The following is a 23592-nucleotide window of genomic DNA, read 5'->3' on the forward strand; positions in this document are numbered from 1 at the left end:
CCGCAGCGCCCGAAACTCTGACCGCGCCGCTCTCACTGTGGAACAGGCATGAATTCCAGCGCGTCTCCTCTGGTGTTGTTAGCCAATCAGAAAATAGCACTATTGTATCTGGGTAACATTTAACGCAACCGTCAATGACACCCCGTAGTCTGGGGTGTTTTTTTGTCTGCCTGACTATGTTACGGAAGCTATCTTATCCTCCGTTTATCTTCATGAATCAGGTAATGATTATTTGTCTTGCCTCAAGCTATAATGCAAATCGATTTGTAAAATTTGCAGATTTATTTATGGTAGCTTGATATTATAATATTGACGATATATGGTTATTATACCACTCAAACATTGCATTGAAGTAGGCTATCATATAGATTCAGTAAAATGGAATAAGTCTACTATAATGACACTGGCTTGTAAACGTGATCATCGCGATCATTTGTCGTTAGAAAAAAAATAAAACCCATGAAATTATATTCATATGACATGCTGAAATATATGCCACTGTACCTGGGATGAAGACATTTCACACGCGACGCAAGCAGAACACCTGCATGTGACCTCCTCCTACAGTGTTCAGGGCTATCATGGTTGTCAACAAATGCACGATGACAGAGTTTACGACAGTAGTAGAGGACAATACTTTTTCCCAACTGTAGGGGGACCCCGAGAGCAAAAGTTACCTGGTGTTACTTTAAAATAATTCGGAAATACCTTTGCAGAGCCGTCCATGCTGTTGAGAGTGACGTTTAGATTTTTGTTTGCATCAGCTCTCCAATTGACCTTTCGCATGGAGCTTGATTGACAGGTGATCATACTTCGCCATCCGCCATTTTGTCCGACAAAGCAGTCAGGAGAGTTAGTAGATTAACATGGGAGGATTTGAACTTGAAAAACTGAATATACTGACGCCTTTCCGCGGTTAAAACAACATTCCTTCTTATGTTCATTCATGTTTATTTGATGCTATAAATCATAGGTTCTCTAAGTGCGGCCCGCGATATCTGAAAAACATCTGTAAAACTGTTAAAACTGTACATTGCTTTGAAAAAATGAATCTATCCGTTTAGTGGTGTTCAGCGGCCGAAAACAGCACCACAACTCCCATTGTAATTTAAAAGGGTTGGTGACCAAGTAATCAATATTCAGTGTGACTTAATGACAAGCTTATTAATAGCCGCGTTTCCATTACCTTTCAAATTTTTCGCCGGCGCGAACACTTGCATTTTCCTATCAACAGTGGAATTAACTTAAAATACTCTATCATTTCTGGTCATACAGAAAATAATAATACATTATTCGCAACTACTTTTATTTGTGTAAACTCGTAATACAAAGAAAACATTGTGCTTTTGTAAAATAAAATAAAACAATCAGTACCTACGCGCTTTCATGATCTCCGTGAACTGGAGCGCGAGAACTGAAACAAAATATATCCTATGTAGGCGAAAGCTTGAAATGTCCACTTTTAAACAAATTAGAATCGAAAGCTAATACCTTCTGATTATGTAATCCGTATGAAAGGTGCATTTCTCTCTAGAAGCGCATCTGCTTAACAGCGGAGATAGAGATATGTTTTTAGCCGACACTTAGAAAACAATAATTAATAAACAATTAAAATGCCTCGCTGTTTTTTCAGACACATTTATTATCATTCGCCTATAGTTCATAAATCACCTTTCTGTGGGCTGTGGTTCCAGAGACACAGGCTATAGCCAGCCTATATGTCTCTCAGTCAGCAGTCAGCACTGCGGGAAAAATATAAATCCCAGGTTCTAATTTGGCCTTAGAAAACCAGTAAAATCGACATGTTTTCCATATTAATTTGTGAATATTTTAAATGTTTAATAAAGGTAATTAAAAAGTAATTTAAACAAAAATCTGAAAAAGTCTGTCGATATTTACTTTTTTGCGCAGCAGTTGCTGTTGCCAGTTCAAATTAAAATGTTGGTGTTCAACTTTGCGTTTTAAAAAGACAACAACCGTTAATTTTTCGTTTTTCAGTTACGGGTTAAAAAAAAGATAATAATAGTGCAAAACATTTGCGAAAATCTGCAATAATGCAAACGCGACTGACAGGCAATGATAGATATGAATGATGATGACTTGTTTGGTAAGCTTCTATTTTGAAAGTTTTTGTTAAAAAAAACTCGCCAGGTTTTGCCTCAGTTATGAATTAAAATGTGTTTATTGCAATAAATGTAAACTGTAGAGATGCAATCTGGTCATTAAAATTATTTCAAATGGGATTTTCTTTTCAGTTTTTTTTTTCTTTTGGCCCTCAGTTCAATGTTGGGTTACTAAATTGGCCCTCACCTATGAAAACTTTGAGAACCCCTGCTATAAATGAACTAGAAGGAAGAGATGATCGGTTCACGAGCGATCTGTCACGACACATTAAAGAGCCACAAAACGGTATTTATTGTTTAAATTTCTTTTTAAAAATGACCAAATTTGAAAGGTGAGACTTTGTTTAATATCAAAAGTAACCTGGTCTGTCCTGTCTGTCGTCGTATTGTCAGTCTCCTCTCTGATCCGCGTTGTATTTTCCACTGCATGAGAACATGGTGATGGCGTGAGAACGGCGTAGCTTGTCGGACATAGCGACAGTAACTATGGGGGGCGGGTCTTTGCGAAGGGTCAATTAACCGGCATCATGTCGACAGATGAGGTAAATCACACTGACAGTTTGATTATATATAAAAGTATTATAGACTAGATCTGACTATAGTTTGAATGAATCCCTTTTCTCCGCATTACACATTGACATTAAAGTACAGAACGGCTCGTTCAGTATTATCCTGATGTATCCATGTGTAGCCTACTTGCAATAGCATTTGATTTTCCCGGCAAAAACGTCCCACTCCGTCACATAAAAATCAGTCTACAGACTTTCATAGGCAACCTAGGAAGTCAGACTCGGAGAAGGACTCGTTAAGTTTCGTTACAAACTGTTCACACTTTGGCAATAAAAAGCGATTAACATCGAAAAAATGAGTAAAATTAAAAATTCTTACAAATAGCATCTTTAAACTTCATTTCACCTGGTTTATTTCCTCCATTACTCTGATTTACAAACTGAGTAATGGAGGAACAAACTGCATTTGCACCTTAATTTAACCAATTACTGCATCTGCATAATGACTGATTTCTACAAACATTTGTCTTTTTTTGTTTTTTATTTTGCATTTTGACATTTTCCCCTCTACAGTCTACAAACATTTTACCTCACCAAATTTTCATTACTGATATATTTTATTTAAACTAAAGGATAAAATGTGAAATACATGTTGCACTGTTTTAATTTCAACAATTTTTGGCATCTAAAAAGTCTCTGTGTGATTAATGATTAAGCAAATAAATACTAATTTGAAACTGCATACTCATTTGTGTTATTAATGGTGTTATTGTGTAAATCACAACAAGCGACTCCAGTGATAGTGAAACAAAATGCTGTTTAATGATTACAATCAAAAAAAGTCCAACAACATTCATTACTGAATGAATGCTGCCAACTTTATTGGCCATAATTACCGTTTAAGAAACATGATATACAAATTCCAAAGGGTTTGGGACAGAGAGGAACATGAGAGGTAGAGAAGAGCTGAACGAAAACATAAGGCTGAAGAGGCAAAATGGACATGAAGCAGAGGGTGTGTGTGTGTGTGTTATTCATGTATGTCACAGGAAGATTCAGAATAAATAAAAAGAAAAAATATCACAACTTAAAAAAATAAAATTAAATGAAGATTAAACTAATTAAAGATAAAAGAAAATGTCAATGCAGGAAAACAGGCAGTTAGCCACTTCAAGTAGAGGGATATCCCAGTGTCCAGTGCTGTGGTGCAGGCCGGGGCAGGAGGACTCTATAAACAGACTTTTCTAGCAAACATTTCATATTAAGAGTCTTTAACCCCGTTCAAATCAGTTAATCCTACAGCTAACCGCGTCTTAACCGTAAACTAGACCAAAACACAGAAGCACAGCCGCTCAGTGAAGCCCAAACACCAGCCTGAAACAAACATGCTTTGCTAGAAAAGTTTGTGCTGTTCTCCGGTGGGCGGGGCAGACTGCGGGAGAGGGGGCGGGGCCAGTGTGGGAAGAGGGCGGGGTTATCTACATCATCGAGCAGGGCGTCCGGCCCTGTGGAGCGCCACCATCCATCTTCTCTGCTTCCAGAATTATCCTCTTAAACACCTCCACCGCCGTCTGCAAACACACACACACACACACATACACACACACAAGATCTTCATTCATTATCCTGCTTCACCTCTCAAAACATTTGCTTGTCTACTGACGTCTCTTCAGGTGTGTGGCAGACTGGTTCATGTGCACCAATAGCCCAACAAATTAATTTAAAATTCATAAAACAGCAAAAAAAAATTAAGCAAAATATCTCAAAGGAAAATAATAGCATAAAAGCAAATGTAAATGTAGCAATATAATAAAACAGCAGCAACCAATGACATAATCTATGATTATTTAACTGAAACTCATGTTTTGATTCATATTTGTCTGTCACTCATACATGAAACAGGTCAGATTTCTGCACTCCAAAAAAATCATGGCATAGTTTTATATTAACTATTTTTATCTTTAAATAATCACATTTCGAAATGCATTTATTAAAAAAATGTTCCTTGTGAAAAGTGAACATGGTTAAAATATGTCTAGCTGTGGAATACGCAATATTCAGTTAAAATGTGTGAGATTGAAACAAATTGGATTTATTGATGATAATATATTAACGTGGTTATTGTGTATTTAAAACACATTACGTTTATTAATACTATATCAGAAATATGACCCGTTTCATTTATGTATGACTGACAAATATGCATTGCAATAAGTTTATTAGTTTGTTCGTAATGCAAATGGATTTTTCAAAAACAAACAAAAAAATCTTAAATATAGGTCTAAATATTGTTTTGAGTGTGTTTTCAGGTACATAACTACCGGAAGAGCATCTTGAGATCTGACAGACGACAGGAGATTGAATAATAAGAGGAACTGATGAAAGTGGATCAGAGATGGAGTGAGTGATTGAGTAATGCATGCAGACCGACTGCTGGATAAAACATTACTGAGCATTAGAGAGAGTGGAGATCAATGATCGTCTTCTGACATTAATGCTGGAGTCATCAGCAGATACAGCACTTCCTCAGCAAACACTAGAGGACAGGAAACGCATCATCACCTGATTCTCTTTGGCTGAGGACTCCATGAACGCTGCGTTCCACGAATCTGCCAAAGCTTTGCCTTCTTCACAACTGATGACACTGAGAGACACACAACGACACGTACAGCTCACATCACATGTTATACATTACAGCGCACAAGCAAATCTGCACTCATTTTACAGAGTTTTATTTATTAAACCTTTATTTCAGCCAGAAGAGAAACCTCTCAGATTAGAAAAATAAGACTGTGCTCGATTAATCGCATTCAAAATCAAATGTTGTGTTTACATAATATATGTGTGTGTACTGTGTATAATTATTTTGTGCATATAAATACACAAGTATGCATGTATATATTCAAGAAAAATCTGTTATTTATATATAATATAAATAATGTACAAATATATATACACTATACACATGCAAATATTTCTTAAATATGATATGTATACATTTGATTTCTTAAATGCATCCATATGTGTGTATTTACATGTACAAAATAATTATTAATATTAATTATTAATTTTTTTTTATTTTGGATGCGATTAATCATTGCACAGCCCTATTAAAAAAATCACTTGTACAGTTTTTTCATTAATCAGACGTGAACATGAACGCTTGCCGGAGCAGTAAATATTCTTAATACTACGAGATTCACACAGAAGCCGCATCATCAGGCGTTTGATTTCTTCCTCTGATGTGTGTGTAGCGTGAGGATTCACTGCAGGAATAACTGTCCCATCATTCCTCCCGAGGCTCAGATCACGCTCGCGGTATGAAGGAAACGCTAGTAGAGGATGTTGACAGCGGTTTATTCCATCGCCTCAGATCCAGGGAATTTACACGGATTACATCACATCCTGCTAACCGTTTCCTCTCTATTCCCACTCAACTATTGTCTGATATACCGTTCACAAGAGATCATATTTGTGGAAAAGTTGAATACTTTATCACATCAATATGAGCACTAGCACTAGTGATGACTAACTGAAATAATATCATGAAGAAAATAAAGTCATCAGTGTCTGTAACATTTATGTTTTAAACATCAAAACTGGGAGAATTGAGAAAGAGTCCAGATATGATTGAGATCTGATTGTATTCTTTTAAAGTACATTATTTCCATAATAAGTACTCTTTTAAAAAATGTATGCTGAGTGTTTCTCTCCTGACGATGTCTGACTCGGGTTATTATAGTTTTTTGGCAGAAAGATTAATGTGCCTTTAAATGAGGTCAGAGCATCTGCGTCTGCAGAACATGTGAAAGTGCTGATCATCATCATCATCATCATCATCATCATCATCATCATGTGACGTATCAGGAACAGAATATCACATGCTTTCATTAATCAAACACCCTTCATGCAAAAATAGCCTCGCGTGACGTACCGTTCCATGTGAAGGTCTTTCTTATTGCCCACCAGCATTATGGGTACTCTAGGAAAAGGACACTGCGGCATTAATGTTGAACATTTATAGCATGCAAATATTTATTCTGCGGATAATTAATCATTACAGTCAAAACTGACCACATTAATATTCTTAATACAGCTTTATTATGAATGATTCATCAAGATTAATCACTCCCGTATTCATTCTTGTGAAATATCATGTTTTTCTCAGAAGTTCATCACATTATGGAAGTAAAATGATTAATGTTGACTTTAAAATAGTTATTAATTATCAACACAACTCCAGTCTCAGTAATTAACTGCACTTTGCAAATGCTGAATTAAAAAATAAACATACTTACTGCACTTTTCCCACCATATCCAACAATTTTTCATGGATAACTTTTACTACTTCAAAACTGCAGAGAAGAGGGAAAGATGGATCAGAATTGGGATTTCTAAAAGCTTGCAGATGATTTTAACCAACTTAAAAATGAGATACAGGCAGAGGTGACTAATCACAGAATAAAATCACTGAATTATCTATTGGTTTATTGCATTATTCATAAAGCAATAAAAGTATTGCTCATAAGCTCAAACCAGATTGTGGCATAAACCCCATCATCCTCCTAAAACATTATTCATAAAACACTCCTGGAACGACTCTTGATTACAGTCACCTTGGGCTTTAAACCTCGACGGCTGAATTCAAACACTTTATAATGAAGGACTTATGGAAACACATTCATTTACATATTCAGATTTTAAAACGCAAAGACCGTCAGCACTGCTTCATGATTGGGAGGCTGGATGGTTATATTTAATAACTGGTTACGGGGTGTAACACAAAGAGAGACTGACATTATAATTTAATTAAAATCATCTAATATCCGGAGACGAAGATAATCATGAACAAACATAAAACATTAAAAACACTTTACCATCTTCACCAAAAATAAAAGCTCATGTCTGGCATTAAGTACTGGTTGAAACAGTTCCTCAAGTACAGTACGTTATGGTTTAATAATCACTGAGCGTCTGAGGAGGTGAGATCAACTAAATAACAACTCAATCAGACACAATGATTTATTCATAAACTGGATTCTGACAGACTTCAGACACATTTACATTTATTCATTTAGCAGACGCTTTTATCCAAATGAGAACAGTGAAACTAACAGTCAGACAACAATATGCAAGTGCTATGACCCTTCTCAGTTTAATCTAACGCAGTATATGTAATTATTATTATTTTTATTTGTTTTAAATAATAAAAAATAGAATAGAGGAGAAAGTGTTAGTATTACTGGATCTGAAGTGCTGCCGAAAGAGATGCGTCTTCAGCCGTTTCAGAAACGTGCCGCACAAATCATAATCACTTCATCTTCACATTAAAGAGGCTATATAGAGTTTAGACTATATAGAGTTATATATAGAGTTCAGAAATAGAGTTGTGAAGTGAGCAACACTCGAGCACAGTAACGTAAAGGAGACTGAATGCGTGTCAAAGCCCCAGTATACTCACGGCCAAGATCTTTTTCGTTCTTTGCTTAGAAGTAAATAGAAGTTACAGTGATATATGGTTCATGACGCTGCTGAAACCCACGTTTAGATGAATATGTAAATATGTACTGTGTGCTTTCCTCTCAATAACTAAATAAACACAACAGGAATGACAGCAGTTCAGAAAGATCATAGAGATGTGGATGTTTTTCACCAGCTCTGCGATTCACGGGCATCATGTTGACAGATGTGGTAAAATCACACTATTATAATAATGAACTGTTATTATAAAGTATATTTGAGACTATATAGATCTGACTATTTGAGACTATAGAGCGTTGATCCCAGAAAATGGCAATGAAATTACTAGAGAATCTTCTGTGTGAACGCAAACACATCCCGGGATTGGGACCCAGAAACACTTCTGGGAAGCTGTTCACACATTGGCAATAAAAAGCGATTACAACATGAAAATTCATACGCACAGCCTCTTTAAGCAGAGACACATCCTTTAGGAATCAGTCTCAAAGAAAACTTGTTGTTCATCCCAGTGGAGAGTTTAAAAACATCAGGAATAATAATCTGCACTCACCTTTTATTTGACGTGACTGAATACACCAGAATGTAACCGTTGATATCTATGGAGTAAGTCTGTGGGAAAATTGAGTATTCGTCCTGAAAGAGGAGATTCAAAACACACTTCAGAGATGATGCATTCAAACATGTAATTATTCATGCCATGATGTTTTTATTACAACTTTGTGAAAGAAAAATTAATTTAAATAATGAATGATTCTGAATGAATGAATTTAAATGATTGATGACAAGTTTTCATTACAATTTTTTTGAAAAAAAGAAAACAAACTGAAAATAATAACTGTAAATATTTTGTAGTACTTCACTTTTTCTCAGTTAGTTGGCAAGGCAACATTTCTAGTTTGTGGTATCAAAATATGTATTGAGATTCCTGGTGTTGGTCTATTGAACTGGGTTATTAGTAAAGACGTGTGTGTAAAGCCTCTCACCTGTCCTGCGGTGTCCACTAACTGCAGGTGATACTCCTGACCGTTCACTGTGATCATTTTCGTAAATGCTGCGGAGAGAAATAAAACACAGTTTGCAGACATCAGCAGCTTCAATCAATACGCCAACATTAATCTCACAAATCGTATAAATAAACGACTGCTCAAACGATTGGGGTCGTTTTTTTATGTTTTGAAAGAAGTCTCTTCTGCTCAACAAGGCTGCCTTTACTTGATCAAAATACAGGAAAAAATATGAAATATTATTACAATTTGAAACAGCTGTTTTCTAAGTGAATATATAGTAAAGTGTAATTTATTCCTGTGATCAAAGCTGAATTTTCAGCATCATTACTCCAGTCTTCAGTGTCACATGATCTTTCAGAAACAAGAAACATTTCTGATTATCAATGTTGAAAAAGTATACAAATAATAATATCTTTAAAAAAACGTTTGAATGTTGGCAAATATATGTTATTTTAGATATTCCATAATGTATTTAAATAAATGGGCAGTTGTATTATGATATAAGGGAAGGTGTGTTTTATGTGATTTAAAACTATTAAGAAAAATAATTAAAATTTTAGAAAATGAAACATGCAAAAAATGTAATAAAGACAAAAAGGTTTTATTTGACAAATTATGCAAAATATTTATAAAAGAAAGGGAATATATACTTCAGTTAATTAGTCATACGTTCATGATTATTGGCCAAAGTTCAGAAATGCTTGAATATGTAGTTATTAGATACAGCCTGCTGAAAATATTCCTCTGAAACATTGTTCAATTTTCAATTAAAATAATCAGGAGTCGATGTGTTACAGACCCTTAAAACACAAGCAAAGAATACTGTGGGGGTGGAGTCACCTCCGATAAAACCACACCCACATGACTCAAGCCCCGCCCCCATGAGTCCACTGAAACCACTCAACTGTTCCACTGAAGGACATCTGCGTTATGAACCGCCCCTTTAAAAATATCTCCTCATAATCTAATAAGACAACATGTGGTCTACTTAAAGCTCCAGTAGGTAGCTTTTGTAAACAAATATTTGTTAAAACTGTCATGATGTCCTGAAAGTAGAATATGAGACAGATAATCTGTGAAAAAAATCAAGCTCCTCTGGCTCCTCCCTGTGGTCCTATTGCCATTTTCAGAAATACACCGCTCCCGGTCAGAAACAACCAATCAGAGCCAGGAGGAATGTCTTAGCAGTGTCAATCACGCTCCTGTACGCGCTGATCACCCCTCTCTTGCACAGCGCGAGTGCGTACCGTCGTTCGTGACTCTCCTGTTCGAACTCGTTCATCCAAATGAACAAATCTTTTTCCGAGTCATTTCGTTCATTCAACGAACGAAATGACTCGAAAAAAGATTCGTTCATTTGGATGAACGAGTTCGACCAGGATCACGAACGTGCATCACAGAACAGAGCAAGGCGAGCATTTGTGCTTATAAAACTTAAAGTTTTTTATTTATTTTTGAAATGACCGATCATTTCGCTAGATAAGACCCTTATTCATCGTCTGGTATCGTTTAAAACCCTTTGAAGCTGCGCTGAAACTGTCATTTGGTCCTCGAAACGTTTGTGTCCTATTGAAGTCCATTATATGGAGAAAAAGCCTGGAATGTTTTCATCAAAAAGCTTAATTTCTTTTCGACTGAAGAAAGAAAGACATAGACATCTTGGATGACATGGTGGTGAGTAAATTATCAGCAAAAGTTTTTTTTAAAGTGAACTAATCCTTTAACGTTATCTTAGTAGCTATTTATAACTTATAGAAAGAGTGCAACCTTATAAAGTTACATGTATTGCAAAATACATAATGATTTGAGGACCAAGTTTGTAGTCAAAGTATGAACAGGCCATAGTCAATGTAAAGCATATTGTTGATGTTTATTAGTGAATGTTCCATAACTGTTTATAATCCTCCGTTATCGGTGGTCCTGCTTACTAGCCTGCGCGTTCACGGCCGGCTCCGCTGTGGGGGAGGAGCTGTGAGGGAGGAGCTGTGGGGGAGGAGCTGTGGGGGAGGAGCTGTGGAGGGAGGAGCTGTGGAGGGAGGAGCTGTGGGGGAGGAGCTGTGGGGGAGGAGCTGTGGGGGAGGAGCTGTGGAGGGAGGAGCTGTGGGGGAGGAGCTGTGGAGGGAGGAGCTGTGGGGGAGGAGCTGTGGAGGGAGGAGCTGTGGGGGAGGAGCTGTGGAGGGAGGAGCTGTGGAGGGAGGAGCTGTGGGGGAGGAGCTGTGGGGGAGGAGCAGTGGAGGGAGGAGCTGTGGGGGAGGAGCTGTGGAGGGAGGAGCTGTGGGGGAGGAGCTGTGGGGGAGGAGCTGTGGGGGAGGAGCTGTGGGGGAGGAGCTGTGGAGGGAGGAGCTGTGGGGGAGGAGCTGTGGGGGAGGAGCTGTGGAGGGAGGAGCTGTGGGGGAGGAGTTGTGGGGGAGGAGCTGTGGAGGGAGGAGCTGTGGAGGGAGGAGCTGTGGAGGGAGGAGCTGTGGGGGAGGAGCTGTGGGGGAGGAGCTGTGGAGGGAGGAGCTGTGGGGGGGAGCTGTGGAGGGAGGAGCTGTGGGGGAGGAGCTGTGGGGGAGGAGCTGTGGAGGGAGGAGCTGTGGGGGAGGAGCTGTGGAGGGAGGAGCTGTGGGGGAGGAGCAGTGGAGGGAGGAGCTGTAGGGGAGGAGCTGTGGGGGAGGAGCTGTGGAGGGAGGAGCTGTGGAGGGAGGAGCTGTGGAGGGAGGAGCTGTGGGGGAGGAGCTGTGGAGGGAGTAGCTGTAGGGGAGGAGCTGTGGAGGGAGGAGCTGTGGGGGAGGAGCTATGGAGGGAGGAGCTGTGGGGGAGGAGCTGTGGGGGAGGAGCTGTGGAGGGAGGAGCTGTAGGGGAGGAGCTGTGGAGGGAGGAGCTGTGGGGGAGGAGCTGTGGAGGGAGGAGCTGTGGAGGGAGGAGCTGTGGGGGAGGAGCTGTGGAGGGAGGAGCTGTGGAGGGAGGAGCTGTGGGGGAGGAGCTGTGGAGGGAGGAGCTGTGGGGGAGGAGCTGTGGGGGGAGGAGCTGTGGGGGAGGAGCTGTGGGGGAGGAGCTGTGGGGGAGGAGCTGTGGGGGAGGAGCTGTAGCGTAGCAGCGAGCAAGGGGGTTGGACCTGTAGGTTGTGCTTCTTCAAATTTTCAGGCTAAGTCAACATTTTCTCAAAACTCCCTACTGCAGCTGTAAGCGGCTCCTGAAAGTCACAGTGAGGAGAGCAGAAGCAGTTCATGCTGGTGTGTGTATCTTCATGCTGGTGTGTGTATCTTCATGCTGGTGTGTGTGTCTTCACTGAGTCTGGAATCAGCAGCACAAACACTGAAGCTGCAGGAGGGAGTCACATGCGTTTGCATCTATCCCGCCTGCCATTCACGTACCACACAACAAAACATGACACACACACACACACACACGCGCACGTGGTCAACGCAGGAGGTCAACATACGGTCAATAAATTCAGTTTACCAACAAGCTAACAGACAAACACTGTGTCCAAACTAGACTGAATGCAAAAACAAGCCATTAAAGGTGAATCATAGTTTTAGTCCAAATCAGCCAAAATGTGCAACATATATGTTGCATAATGCATAACTTATCATAATTTAAACTACATGTCGAGTCATATCAACAACTCAGTAACAAGTCTTAAGTGCACACATATTGAGTCAGACGTGCGGTTCAGTGAGTCAGATGTTGAGTAATCATCCCGAATGATTCAGCGAGTGAATCATTTTAGAATCATCTGAGTCATTATGAAGAACTGATTCATGAGTCATTTGTAGTAGAGCAGGGCTCGCAACCATTGGAGAGTGTGGAAATAAGATCATCACTGGCACCTGACAATAACTAAAGAGGTGTATGTATTTCATTTAGGCTAAATAAAGTCGCTTTAACTTGCATATGGATGTAAATTTTGAGGAAATCCTCACAGTTAAGTGCTAGAATTACTATTAAAGGGATAGTTCACCCAAAAATGAAAATTCTGTCAGTATTTACTTTCCCTCATGTTGTTCAACCCCGTAAGACCTTCGTTCATCTTCGTAACACGAATTAAGATATTTGTGATTAAATCTGAGAGCTGGATCACTCCTCCATAGGCTTCTAATGGATTGAAACTTGTTCCCCGAAAAGTTATTAAAGACATCGTTAAAATAGTCCAAGTGACTACAGTGACTCAATCTTAAGTTTATCAAGCGACGAGAATACTTTTTGTGCGCAAAAACAAACAAAAATAACGACTTTATTTCAACTATTCATTTCCTTCTCTGTGGGCCTCGAGTCAGTTCACTAGTGTAACAGCGCAGCGCTTCTGTTGTTGTACGTCACACGCATCACACACATGACCAGCGTCGGCCAATAGTGAGCCTGCGTGTGACGTAGCTCTACGCTATAAGTTAACTGACTCGAGGCCCACAGAGAAGGAAATGAAGAGTTGAAATAAAGTCGTTATTTTTGTTTGTTTTTGCGCACACAAAGTATTCTCGTCTCTTGATAAACTTAAGATTGAGCCACTGTAGTCACTTGGACTATTTTAACGATGTCTTTAATAACTTTTCAGGGAACAAGTTTCAATCCCTTAGAAGATGAACGAAGGTTTTACGGGGTTGAACAACATTAGCGAGAGTAATTACGGACAGAATTTACATTTTTGGGTGAACTATCCCTTTAAAGCGTGAGATTTTATCCTGTGCTATCGCAATCTGACAAAACATTCGCTTCAGTGATTATCCCTCCACGTGCCATAAGGTTGCAGACCGCTGTAAACTCTATATATGTATACAGAGTACACCAGTCGAGAAGGAAATAGGAATATATATATCATCTATGGTTATTTATCACTTCACAGATTGAATTTCAATTCCCAACCCTACATTATTATTATCATGCATTGATTATGATCTGATTGACTTACTGTTTTCAATAGTAGGGTCGTAGGAGTCGACAAACTGGCCTTCCACAAACTGTATTGTCAAGGACGATTTCCCTGAAACACAGAAACATGAGAACAAAGTCAGAGACGTGAACGATCTTAACATTCAGATCACGAGAGAATGAACACTAGTAACAAGCATTAACACATTACATACATAAAGAGCGAGTGTAGTTTTCTTCAGTTATGTAATGCATGACCAGCCTAAAACTCCCAGAATACATGTATAGTAAAATGCATATGTTAGATTCATGATAAAGAGATAAAGCAATTCATATCTCACACACAAATATCTTAATAGATGAAGAAAATGTCAGTGCTAAACATCTTTTTAGATTTCTTTATGCAAAACATTATTTATCCTTTTGATTTTGGGGTGAATCGTGATCTAGACGGGTTCTTGACTGGTTTCATGTGATTCGCTCTTGATCTGGATCTCTGCATGTGAATGTATCATAATCAAACACATTCCCATTCAACAGAGCGTTAGTGATGAAACTGCCATAGTGGTAGTAACGCAGGACATTTACACACACACACACACACACACACACACACACACACACACACACACACACACACACACACACACACACACACACACACACACACACACACACACACACACACACACACAATGAGTGTGTGGGCAGATTTGCCCTGGAGCCTGTTGCTATAACAACGGCGAGTTCTGCATCCAGCATTTGTAAATGCGAGCTCTCATTCACCGGGAAAAGCCCACAGGAACATCGGGACATTCCGGAATGGAAGTGAGGCTCTTTGAGGACAGAAGCGTTTTTGATCATTCAAATGAAACATCCAAACATGTTCTGACTAGAGATGCAGGAGAACAGGAGAATCTTCGATGAAAACAAAGAAATGAATATTTTACACATCAGGAATAAACTGGATTGTGAAAAGCAGTTCCTGAAGTCATTCCACTCAGCAGATAATGGGGAATTACCAAAGGCAAAGCCTCCAAAACTGTAGCAAGTTTGTCAATGTTACAGTTAAAAAACATTCCAAATCAGAAATAAAACGCAACAATTGTAGTAACTGTGTCTCTTCAGCTCAAATGATACAAAATAACAGCTTCTCACACTCTAAAGGTGATTGGCTCTTTTAAATGTAAGGCGGGGCTACAGACGCCATATTGGGTGTTATGACTTCTCCTATCAATATATTTAGGCTGTCAGCGGTAATGCATGCGATTAATTCAAAATTACATGCAAATAAATTACTGAAGCATGTGAAATGCAAACCAGTAAAGCCTCTCTAGTAAAGTTTTGATGGATGAGGTTTGTAATCAAGGTAAAGATGATTGCGATGACGTACAGAAAGAAGAACACGCGAGTCAAAACAAACAAGCGGAAACAAACCGTATGTGCGCTCTCGACACACTGAGCACAGTGTATTTATTCAAACACATTCACATTGTTTCCACACACATTCAGGATAATATTTTGCTTTTGTCATGTGTATGTTGCTATGTTTAGTAAATCTGAATTAATCTGTGTACTGTAGCGGGTAAATGCAGTCAGGTCAAGGTAGTTGGTTAGTTGTTTTTTTTTTGGCATCTCCATGTGTAATCCTTATATTATTTGGTTTCCTTTTTTGGAAAGACAAACAAATTTTCCTTGAAAAAAGCTAGCAGAAAATAAAATTTTGTGAGAATCACCTTTAATCTGATGGTACTTCAGGATATAGCAAATGATGACTAATTGAATACATTAAACAAGAAAAATGGTGTATGCTTAATTTCACAAGTGTGTTATTAATTGCGATTAAAATGTTTAATCTATTGACAGCCTTAATTTAAATTTGTTGCCATATAATCTTCACAGGTAATCAAACAAACAATGAACACAATAAAATATCATATAGGCTAATTCAATCTAGAAAAGTCTAAAAAAGTTCGTAAATACAACTCTATGGAATATTCTTTAAATGTTCTTGATCAATTTTTTTGGGGTCAATCTAACAAACTAGGCTAAGTCCTTAAAAATGTGTCCTTATGCCATAATACATCTCTGGCAGAATGGAAAGAAAAGGTTGGAGTAAAGTAGTAAGCGATTGATGACATCAACAGAAAAAATAAAGTCGTTTCAGAGACTGACAAAAACCAAACATTTATTTTTGTTAGAATAATGTCACTGATGAATCATTCACAATAAGACCAGGAATATGAATTAATTTTTAAAAAGTCTAAGGAAACATCTATTGCATTGGTTTCTTTTCAGTTGTTCATTACAAGTATTTCTCGACGGTAAAGCCATTAGAGAGCTTCAGCCCTGATTCACTCCATTTTAATGGAAGCGCATCGGATTTCAAGCATCCTTCCTCATCAGCTCTATAAATAGACCCTGAAACCGGAGCAAACGCATCAGGAACATATAGTTCCGATCGGCCGGCGCGTGACCCCGCAAACAAAGCCCAGATGTGGGCGGACGGCGTTTAGTCAGTGACCGGTGAAGTGGACACGCAGAGATCCTCCAACGCACAGCGCTGAGTCTGTGCTGAGAGCAGGAATACTGTACAAATACAACAACACACGGATTTAAAGACTTACTACTCGAAAAGAAATTCAATTGATTTTGGAAATCAAAAAGTAGGGAGTTTATGGATGGTTTAATCAAACTGAAAAGACTTGCATAAAGAATGCATCATTAGAATAAAACTTAAAGCTTTTCATTAGCATTGAATAGTGAAGGTTACGGCATTGCCATACACTGAGCTGGAAACCAGAAATATCACGAACGCAGAACTGACGGCTGAATCCAGTTGAAACTGGAGGACAAAACATACACCATGTTATCTAAAGTTCACATGCATCTGACATATTGATGCCTGAGATGAACCTTACGAGAGCTGACAGCTTCATTAAATCATCAAACAGAAAACATACATTTATTTCTCCTGCATGCTTTCATGAAACATTTTCACTATAGGTCCAAATCTACATCATACAGATTTTTCTTTGCATTAATTTTGGCATACCCGACTCAAAAACAGTTTGAGAGGATGGATGGATGGATGGATGGATGGATGGATGGATGGATGGATGGATGGATGGATGGATGGATGGATGGATGGATGGATGGATGGATGGATGGATGGATGGATGGATGGATGGATGGATGGATGGATGGATGGATGGATGGATGGATGGATGGATGGATGGATGGATGGATGGATGGATGGATGGATGGATGGATGGATGGATGGATGGATGGATGGATGGATGGATGGATGGATGGATGGATGGATGGATGGATGGATGGGTGGATGGATGGGTGGATGGATGTGGATGGAAGGGTGGATGGATGGAAAGATGGATGGATGGGTGGATGGATAGATGGATGGATGGAAGGGTGGATGGATAAACGGATGGATGGAAGGGTGGATGGATGGAAAGATGGATGGATGGATGTGGATGGAAGGGTGGATAAATGGAAAGATGGTGGATGAATGGAAGGATGGATGGATGGATGGATAAAGCACCAAAATTCTGGCAAAATTTTACTACAACTGGTTTAATTCATTACCTGAGAAAATGACATCCTGAACAACATTAAGAATTCAATTACACACATTTTATTACAGAACTTTTTTAGTCTCATCTTTTTGTTGCATCACTATTTTTATATCAGTGACATTGATTTGAAACGTTGAATCTGAGTGCAGTGCATATGCATGCAAAGGTTTGGGAATGTATGAGAGGAACTGTTCCCAAAGGCTGAAGTAACTCAAGTGTGTCCTGATGTGATGTTGGCATGTTCCCTCAACAGTGATCTGCAGGAATCATCGTCACACACGTGTTCTGTGTAAACGCTTTATTGCAGAGAGAATACATTTGCTTTAAATGACCACTGACACAATAAAATCCAACAGATCACGATCCAACTCAAGTGGGAAGAATCAGAGTTTGTACGTTTGAGTCACTTATTGCAAAATCCATGAGCATCAGAACATCCACAATTAATTTCAAGCTCCAAAATAAGTCTTCTGAACTCATATAATAACCTCCAAGTTATCAAGCTGTTTTTACTGAAAACCTTTCCTTTTAATTCAACTCTTAATCCCCAATTGAGAGTTCACATAGGCCTTTTCAATTCTAAAAAATACTCAAGAGCATTAACACAATACAAAAACTCTAATTTTTTCAATCTGAACATCAAATCAAATGAGATCTGCTGAGGAAGGTCAAATTTTCTCTGAGTAGCCTAATAAAAATGTGTTCAGACACTGATTTTAGGGTGAATTAGGCTATTACTCTGACACACTCAATGAACAGTGAATACATTCATTACACAACACTCATGTTTGAAATCATATCTGTGTCCGATCCATGAATTTATTATAAATTAGCTTTTTATAGCAACTGAGATGTAGACAAAAACTGAAATCAAACATTTTGACACATTATTTAATGAACATCATCAAAAATAACTAAAAACAAGCATCATTGACATAGCGTGTTATTTGGAGCTGATTTAAGGGGAGCCAAAGCATGACATTTATTTGCCGATGCCGATAATCTCAAAACGGTCAAATATCGGCTGATATAACTCTGAGGAGAAAAACTGATTGGACAAACCTGCAGCATACAAACTCATTCACAACATCACACCACAGTCACTAAAAAATAATGTGATAACTTATTATTTAAGTATACCAATTTAAATAAGTATAAATTGGGTTTTCACATGAAAATATATCTGCCTTTTAATGTTAGGATGAGGTTGATTGATCATTTTTAGTGGTCTATGGCATGACTATAGATGACATGAAGCTACTATAAATGAATACTGGCCTCTGTTAGGTGTTAACATTTCTATTCATGATATGAAGAATGGAAATGCATGAACCATAATGAATATACAGACAGTATAAGCACTTTGACACTGGACCGAGGCCTGCATGCGCCTGCATCACACTGCATTAAAAGTAAAGAACAGGCCAATCAAGTTTAGGGTTAACTGCATGAGGTTGTAGGGTGTATTTTACCATGTTATATGTCACTAAGCATGCATACATCAGCTCGTGCTTAAATGCATGCGGATGCAGCACGCGCATGGGGTAACATTCAGCTCACGCGAGCACGCATTAATCTCATGCATGCGGGGAAATATAAAAAGCTGATGTAAATGATACATAAGACGCAACGATCAACGCGCACTTACCGACGGATCTGTAGCCCAGGACGGCGATCTTGCGCGATTTCGGCTGCGGCATCTTTACTTATTCCCTACCACATCAATATCCACATGTAAGAGGGCTTGTGCTGTCTGGAAGAAACGAAATCACATGGATTTAATCCGGTATTGCGTTACAACGTCGTGAAGCTAGAATGGGATAAAGCAATTTCTCCGATCTGGCGAATAAAGCAATTTTTGATAAATTACGAGGAAAGTCACAGACTCTGCGTCACTGCCCGCCGCAAGCCTACGTTAATTATGCAAGAATGAGCGCGCTGGATTGGTTGAGAACGCCCTGAGAGGCGGGACGTGTCGCTGTTAATAAGCACAACCATTGGCTCACCGGGTCTCAACTGTGAATGTGATTGGATGACTACAGTTGTCAATGACGAGACGCCAGATTGAACACATTGACATTTGTTTTACCATTTTCTGACTTGCAGAAGTGCAGAATTACTTTCAAATTATATTATAAGGACTTTACGTGCCACTTGTGTTTGGTCGTTTTAACTATACATTAAATGTCCATTATTATATAGCTGAATCTATAGGTAAAATGATCAAACTTTAAAAAAAGACGCAAATCATCATACATATACACCACAATATCACAATTAATCGATGGCCTAATAATTTCACACTTTTGAGCTGATGTTAATTTTATCTGCACTTCTAACAGAAAAAAAGTAGCCTATGATCAAAATCTAAAACAAAACATGTTTTCTTTGGAGTATCATTAGTAATTAATTTTTGCATCCTTCAATCCCTTTATAAAAATACAGTTTTGTAAAGACATCATCCTGCAGGAAGTGGCCTTTTTTTGCAGGAAAACAACAGCACAAACATCAGTAAGGATCAGTATTATCAATTGGGTTAATTTTGTTTTTAGTGGTTCTTCAGGTTGACGTCCCTATAAGATAACTGTATTTCACTATGACTCACTATAACTCTTTATGAACATCCAGTTAATTTCCTTGTCATTAAATACGTGCATTACATGTGCATTAGATAATTAATGAAGCTGAAATGTCTGACTTAACCAAAGCAGATTTGTTCTGATTTACACTATAATACAAATACTTTTTTTAAATTACACAAACTCAATCCAGTTTCTCCATGTTATAGAGCTGAGCAGATTCAGGAATGAGCCAGTTCAATTCTCAAAAGTTTTTCATCAAATTAATCTACATGTTATTTGAAAGATTTTGATCAAATGAATATAATTTACAATACCGGTTGACTTTCTGTGAAATGTCAGTCTCTGCTGCCCTCTTCTGGTCAGTCAAATATTCACACAAACTTTAATTTCTTTATATTCAAAAACTGAGGAACCTAAGGACTAATAATCATAAACCACAATTTATTTTCTGTTTGTCTATCTTTCCCTCCAACATTTTCAGAATTTGCTTCAATGAAGCTTGCTTCCAGTAATACAATAAAAATAATATGTTTCAACTTCATAATCACAACAACAACAAAATACTTTGTCGATAGGTGTAAATGAAGTGCTCAAGTGAACCATCTGGGACAGGAATATGGAGAAAATTATTCAATGGCATTATTTTACTTAGTATCTGTCCAGTTTTTGCTCTGTTTTGTTATCGACAGTGAAAGTGAATGTGTATTAATTAATGTGTATTAGAGACTATAGTGTTTAATTTAATTTTATATTGAGAAATATTCTGTGAAATAAGTTCACAGTAATACTTATATTACTAATACAATAAAAAACAGTTTTTGCACTTATTAATGGTTTGAGGCAATTTACCATGAAATTAAATTTTTTTAATACATCATCTATGTTTTTAATTAAACAGTATTTTATTGGATACTCTGCTGCCAGAAAAGTAATGTTTTTTGTTTGCTTGTTTATTTTTTTTTTTTACAGTGTACAGCCCAATATATTCTAAAACAAATATTGGCAATCTACATTTGAGTGCATTGCGTTGAAACACACACAGCTGCTGCCTAAAAAATAAAGTATAACAAATAAGGTGAGAAAAGTACATTTTAAAATACCTCAACTGGTGTACCCTGTTAAAATTCATGCAGGATTACCCCCTTTTTAACTGCATTATATTTAATGAATAAAAAAGATGTTCATCTGTGAAAATGATCATGATTAACAAAATGTGTAAGTATCATAAACTTTTGTTTATCACAGAGCTTGTTTTTATTTTATTTTATTAAATCCAAAAACCTATGGGAAAATCCCATTGGGTTTTGTTGAGGAAACCAGTGTGACGCAAACTGCCGATTGGCCTCCTTTTACAGTCTATAGGTGCGTTCCATTCGACCGTAAGTGGACTGCGAAGTGGACTTCACAGGGTATTTCGCCATCTTAAGTGAGATTCCAATCCGAAGGGAATGAACATGTTCTGTTCGAAGGGCACTGCAAACGGCGTAGGGAATAAGGGAACATCGATACATCACTTCACAGGAAGTGGAGAGCGAAAATCAACCAACTGTCTTTGTGCATCGCGTCACCAGTCTGAACTAACCATAGAGCAGAGCCGTTGGAAGAGATTTTAAATTTAAATTTCTAACAGCTCATAGTTTACGTATGCATTGAGTATTCATAAATATTGTTATTATTATACAAACTAGAGTATTTATGAACGGTTGGGCTGATTAATGTATCTTTAGGCCAATTATATGATTTTAAATTAGAAAGGAAAGTAAATTACAAAATTTTATTCAGTAATATCATAATCTGTTGACCCTGTTGTTGCCTTTCTTTGATGACGTTGCAGGGCATTCCAAATGAGTGATTATTGTCAGCGAAGTCCACTTCAACTGATGTACCGTGTGTAGGGAGCAGTGAACACTGCGTAGGGACCCTGTCAGATGGAACGCACCTTATGATTTGCCTACTTACTGACGTCATTATCAGAAACGGCACCCGTCCATTTTACAACATTTACCAGGAAGAGACCTTTTTTGTTGTCGTGACTAACGTTATCTATTTTATCTATTGAGAGAAGAAAATGAAAAGGGAATCAGCGATCAATGAAGAAAAAAGATACTTTTTAAATAGTTTGTTTCAGAACAGACAGCAGATCTTTGTTATTCTCTTGGTTGTTCGTTTTTGAAACCATCGTTCAGAAAGTGAAAGTAAAGTGTAACTTAGAGTTCAGACGGTGAAAATGAGTGCACATGTATTTCCAGAAAAACTGTCTTGTCCTGTGTGCCGTGAAATCTTCAAGTCTCCTGTTCTTCTGTCGTGTAGTCACAGTTTCTGTGAAGAGTGTCTTCAACAGTTCTGGAGAAGCAAGGAAACTCGGGAGTGTCCAGTCTGCAGGAGAAGATCCTCAAACGAGTTTATTCTTCCTAATATGGCGTTAAATAACTTGTGTGAGTCGTTCCTGAAGGAGAGCGATGAGAGTCGTTCATCGGTATCTGAGGAGATCTGCAGTTTACACAGTGAGAAACGTCTACGGTTACGTATGTAACCCTCGTTCCCTGAGTAGGGAACGGAGACGTTACGTCGGATGACGACGAATGGGGTTTCGCTTAGAAAGCCTATCAACTTCGAGTATTACAAAACGAGCCAATGGCAAAGAAATGCCATGGGTCTGCGGAATTTGCATGGCGTAACTCCGCCCCACCTCGTGGGTATAAAAGGAGGAAGCCGGCAGCAAGCAGATATGTTTCTTCGCTGAGGAGCCAAGACTGAGCTCAGGCGATCCCCGCGGTACAGCGGAAAGTGGCAGGCAGACGTAACGTCTCCGTTCCCTACTCAGGGAACGAGGGTTACATACGTAACCGTAGACGTTCCCTTTCGTTGTCACTCCGAGTTACGTCGGATGACGACGAATGGGGTTACCAGTCTAATCACGCCACCTTCTCAGCTGTCTTCCAGTGCCCTGCGTAAATCGAGATCCCTGTCAACCTGGACAAAGGACTCCATATAACACAGGAATACCAAGGTACACTGGGAAGCATATCCCAAGCTTAGGGGAAGTATGCAATTAATGCCAGCCCGGAGGGGGGGGGACTTAGAGAATACAATATGACCCGAAGGAAGCATATGGGAAACACTGGGGTGTCCAGCCGCAGGTGGAATATTTAAACCCCAGGGGTGGCAAGGTGGCTTGCCAAGGGAAAGACACACGCTCAGAGAGGCTTACAGTGGAAATACACATGTGGGGGTCGCTCAGAGGAGGGACCATGCACACGGGAGGCACCTAGCCGACGCACAGGCAATAGACACTGGCGCCGACGTCAGGAGTGCTGGAGGAGCTCAGGGCTTTCGGAGAAGCTCACCTGAGGAAAGTATCGCACGTATCCAGTCCGTGGAGTGGAATGGCGAGCAAGCGAAGACACCTGAGCGGGTCCGGTACTAGCTGGTTGAAGCGAGTACAC

General features: G+C 38.9%; 1 protein-coding gene across 1 annotated transcript; it reads right to left on the reverse strand.

Annotated features, from left to right (window-relative positions):
- Nucleotides 1-3432: 3432 nt before the first annotated feature.
- rheb (Ras homolog, mTORC1 binding) lies at nucleotides 3433-19489 on the reverse strand. The gene is made up of 8 exons (XM_077219240.1): nucleotides 19213-19489; nucleotides 14012-14083; nucleotides 9097-9164; nucleotides 8664-8746; nucleotides 6931-6987; nucleotides 6567-6614; nucleotides 5195-5276; nucleotides 3433-4203 (listed from the first exon to the last, which is right to left on the reverse strand). Exons 1-8 carry the CDS (start codon nucleotides 19262-19264, stop codon nucleotides 4111-4113), a joined length of 555 nt encoding a protein of 184 aa, XP_077075355.1. The 5' UTR covers nucleotides 19265-19489; the 3' UTR covers nucleotides 3433-4110.
- Nucleotides 19490-23592: the final 4103 nt, after the last annotated feature.

This window comes from Siphateles boraxobius, unplaced genomic scaffold (assembly GCF_051911475.1).
Source record: "Siphateles boraxobius isolate OS27281-9 unplaced genomic scaffold, OSU_SipBor_1 12, whole genome shotgun sequence".
Taxonomy (NCBI): domain Eukaryota; kingdom Metazoa; phylum Chordata; class Actinopteri; order Cypriniformes; family Leuciscidae; genus Siphateles; species Siphateles boraxobius.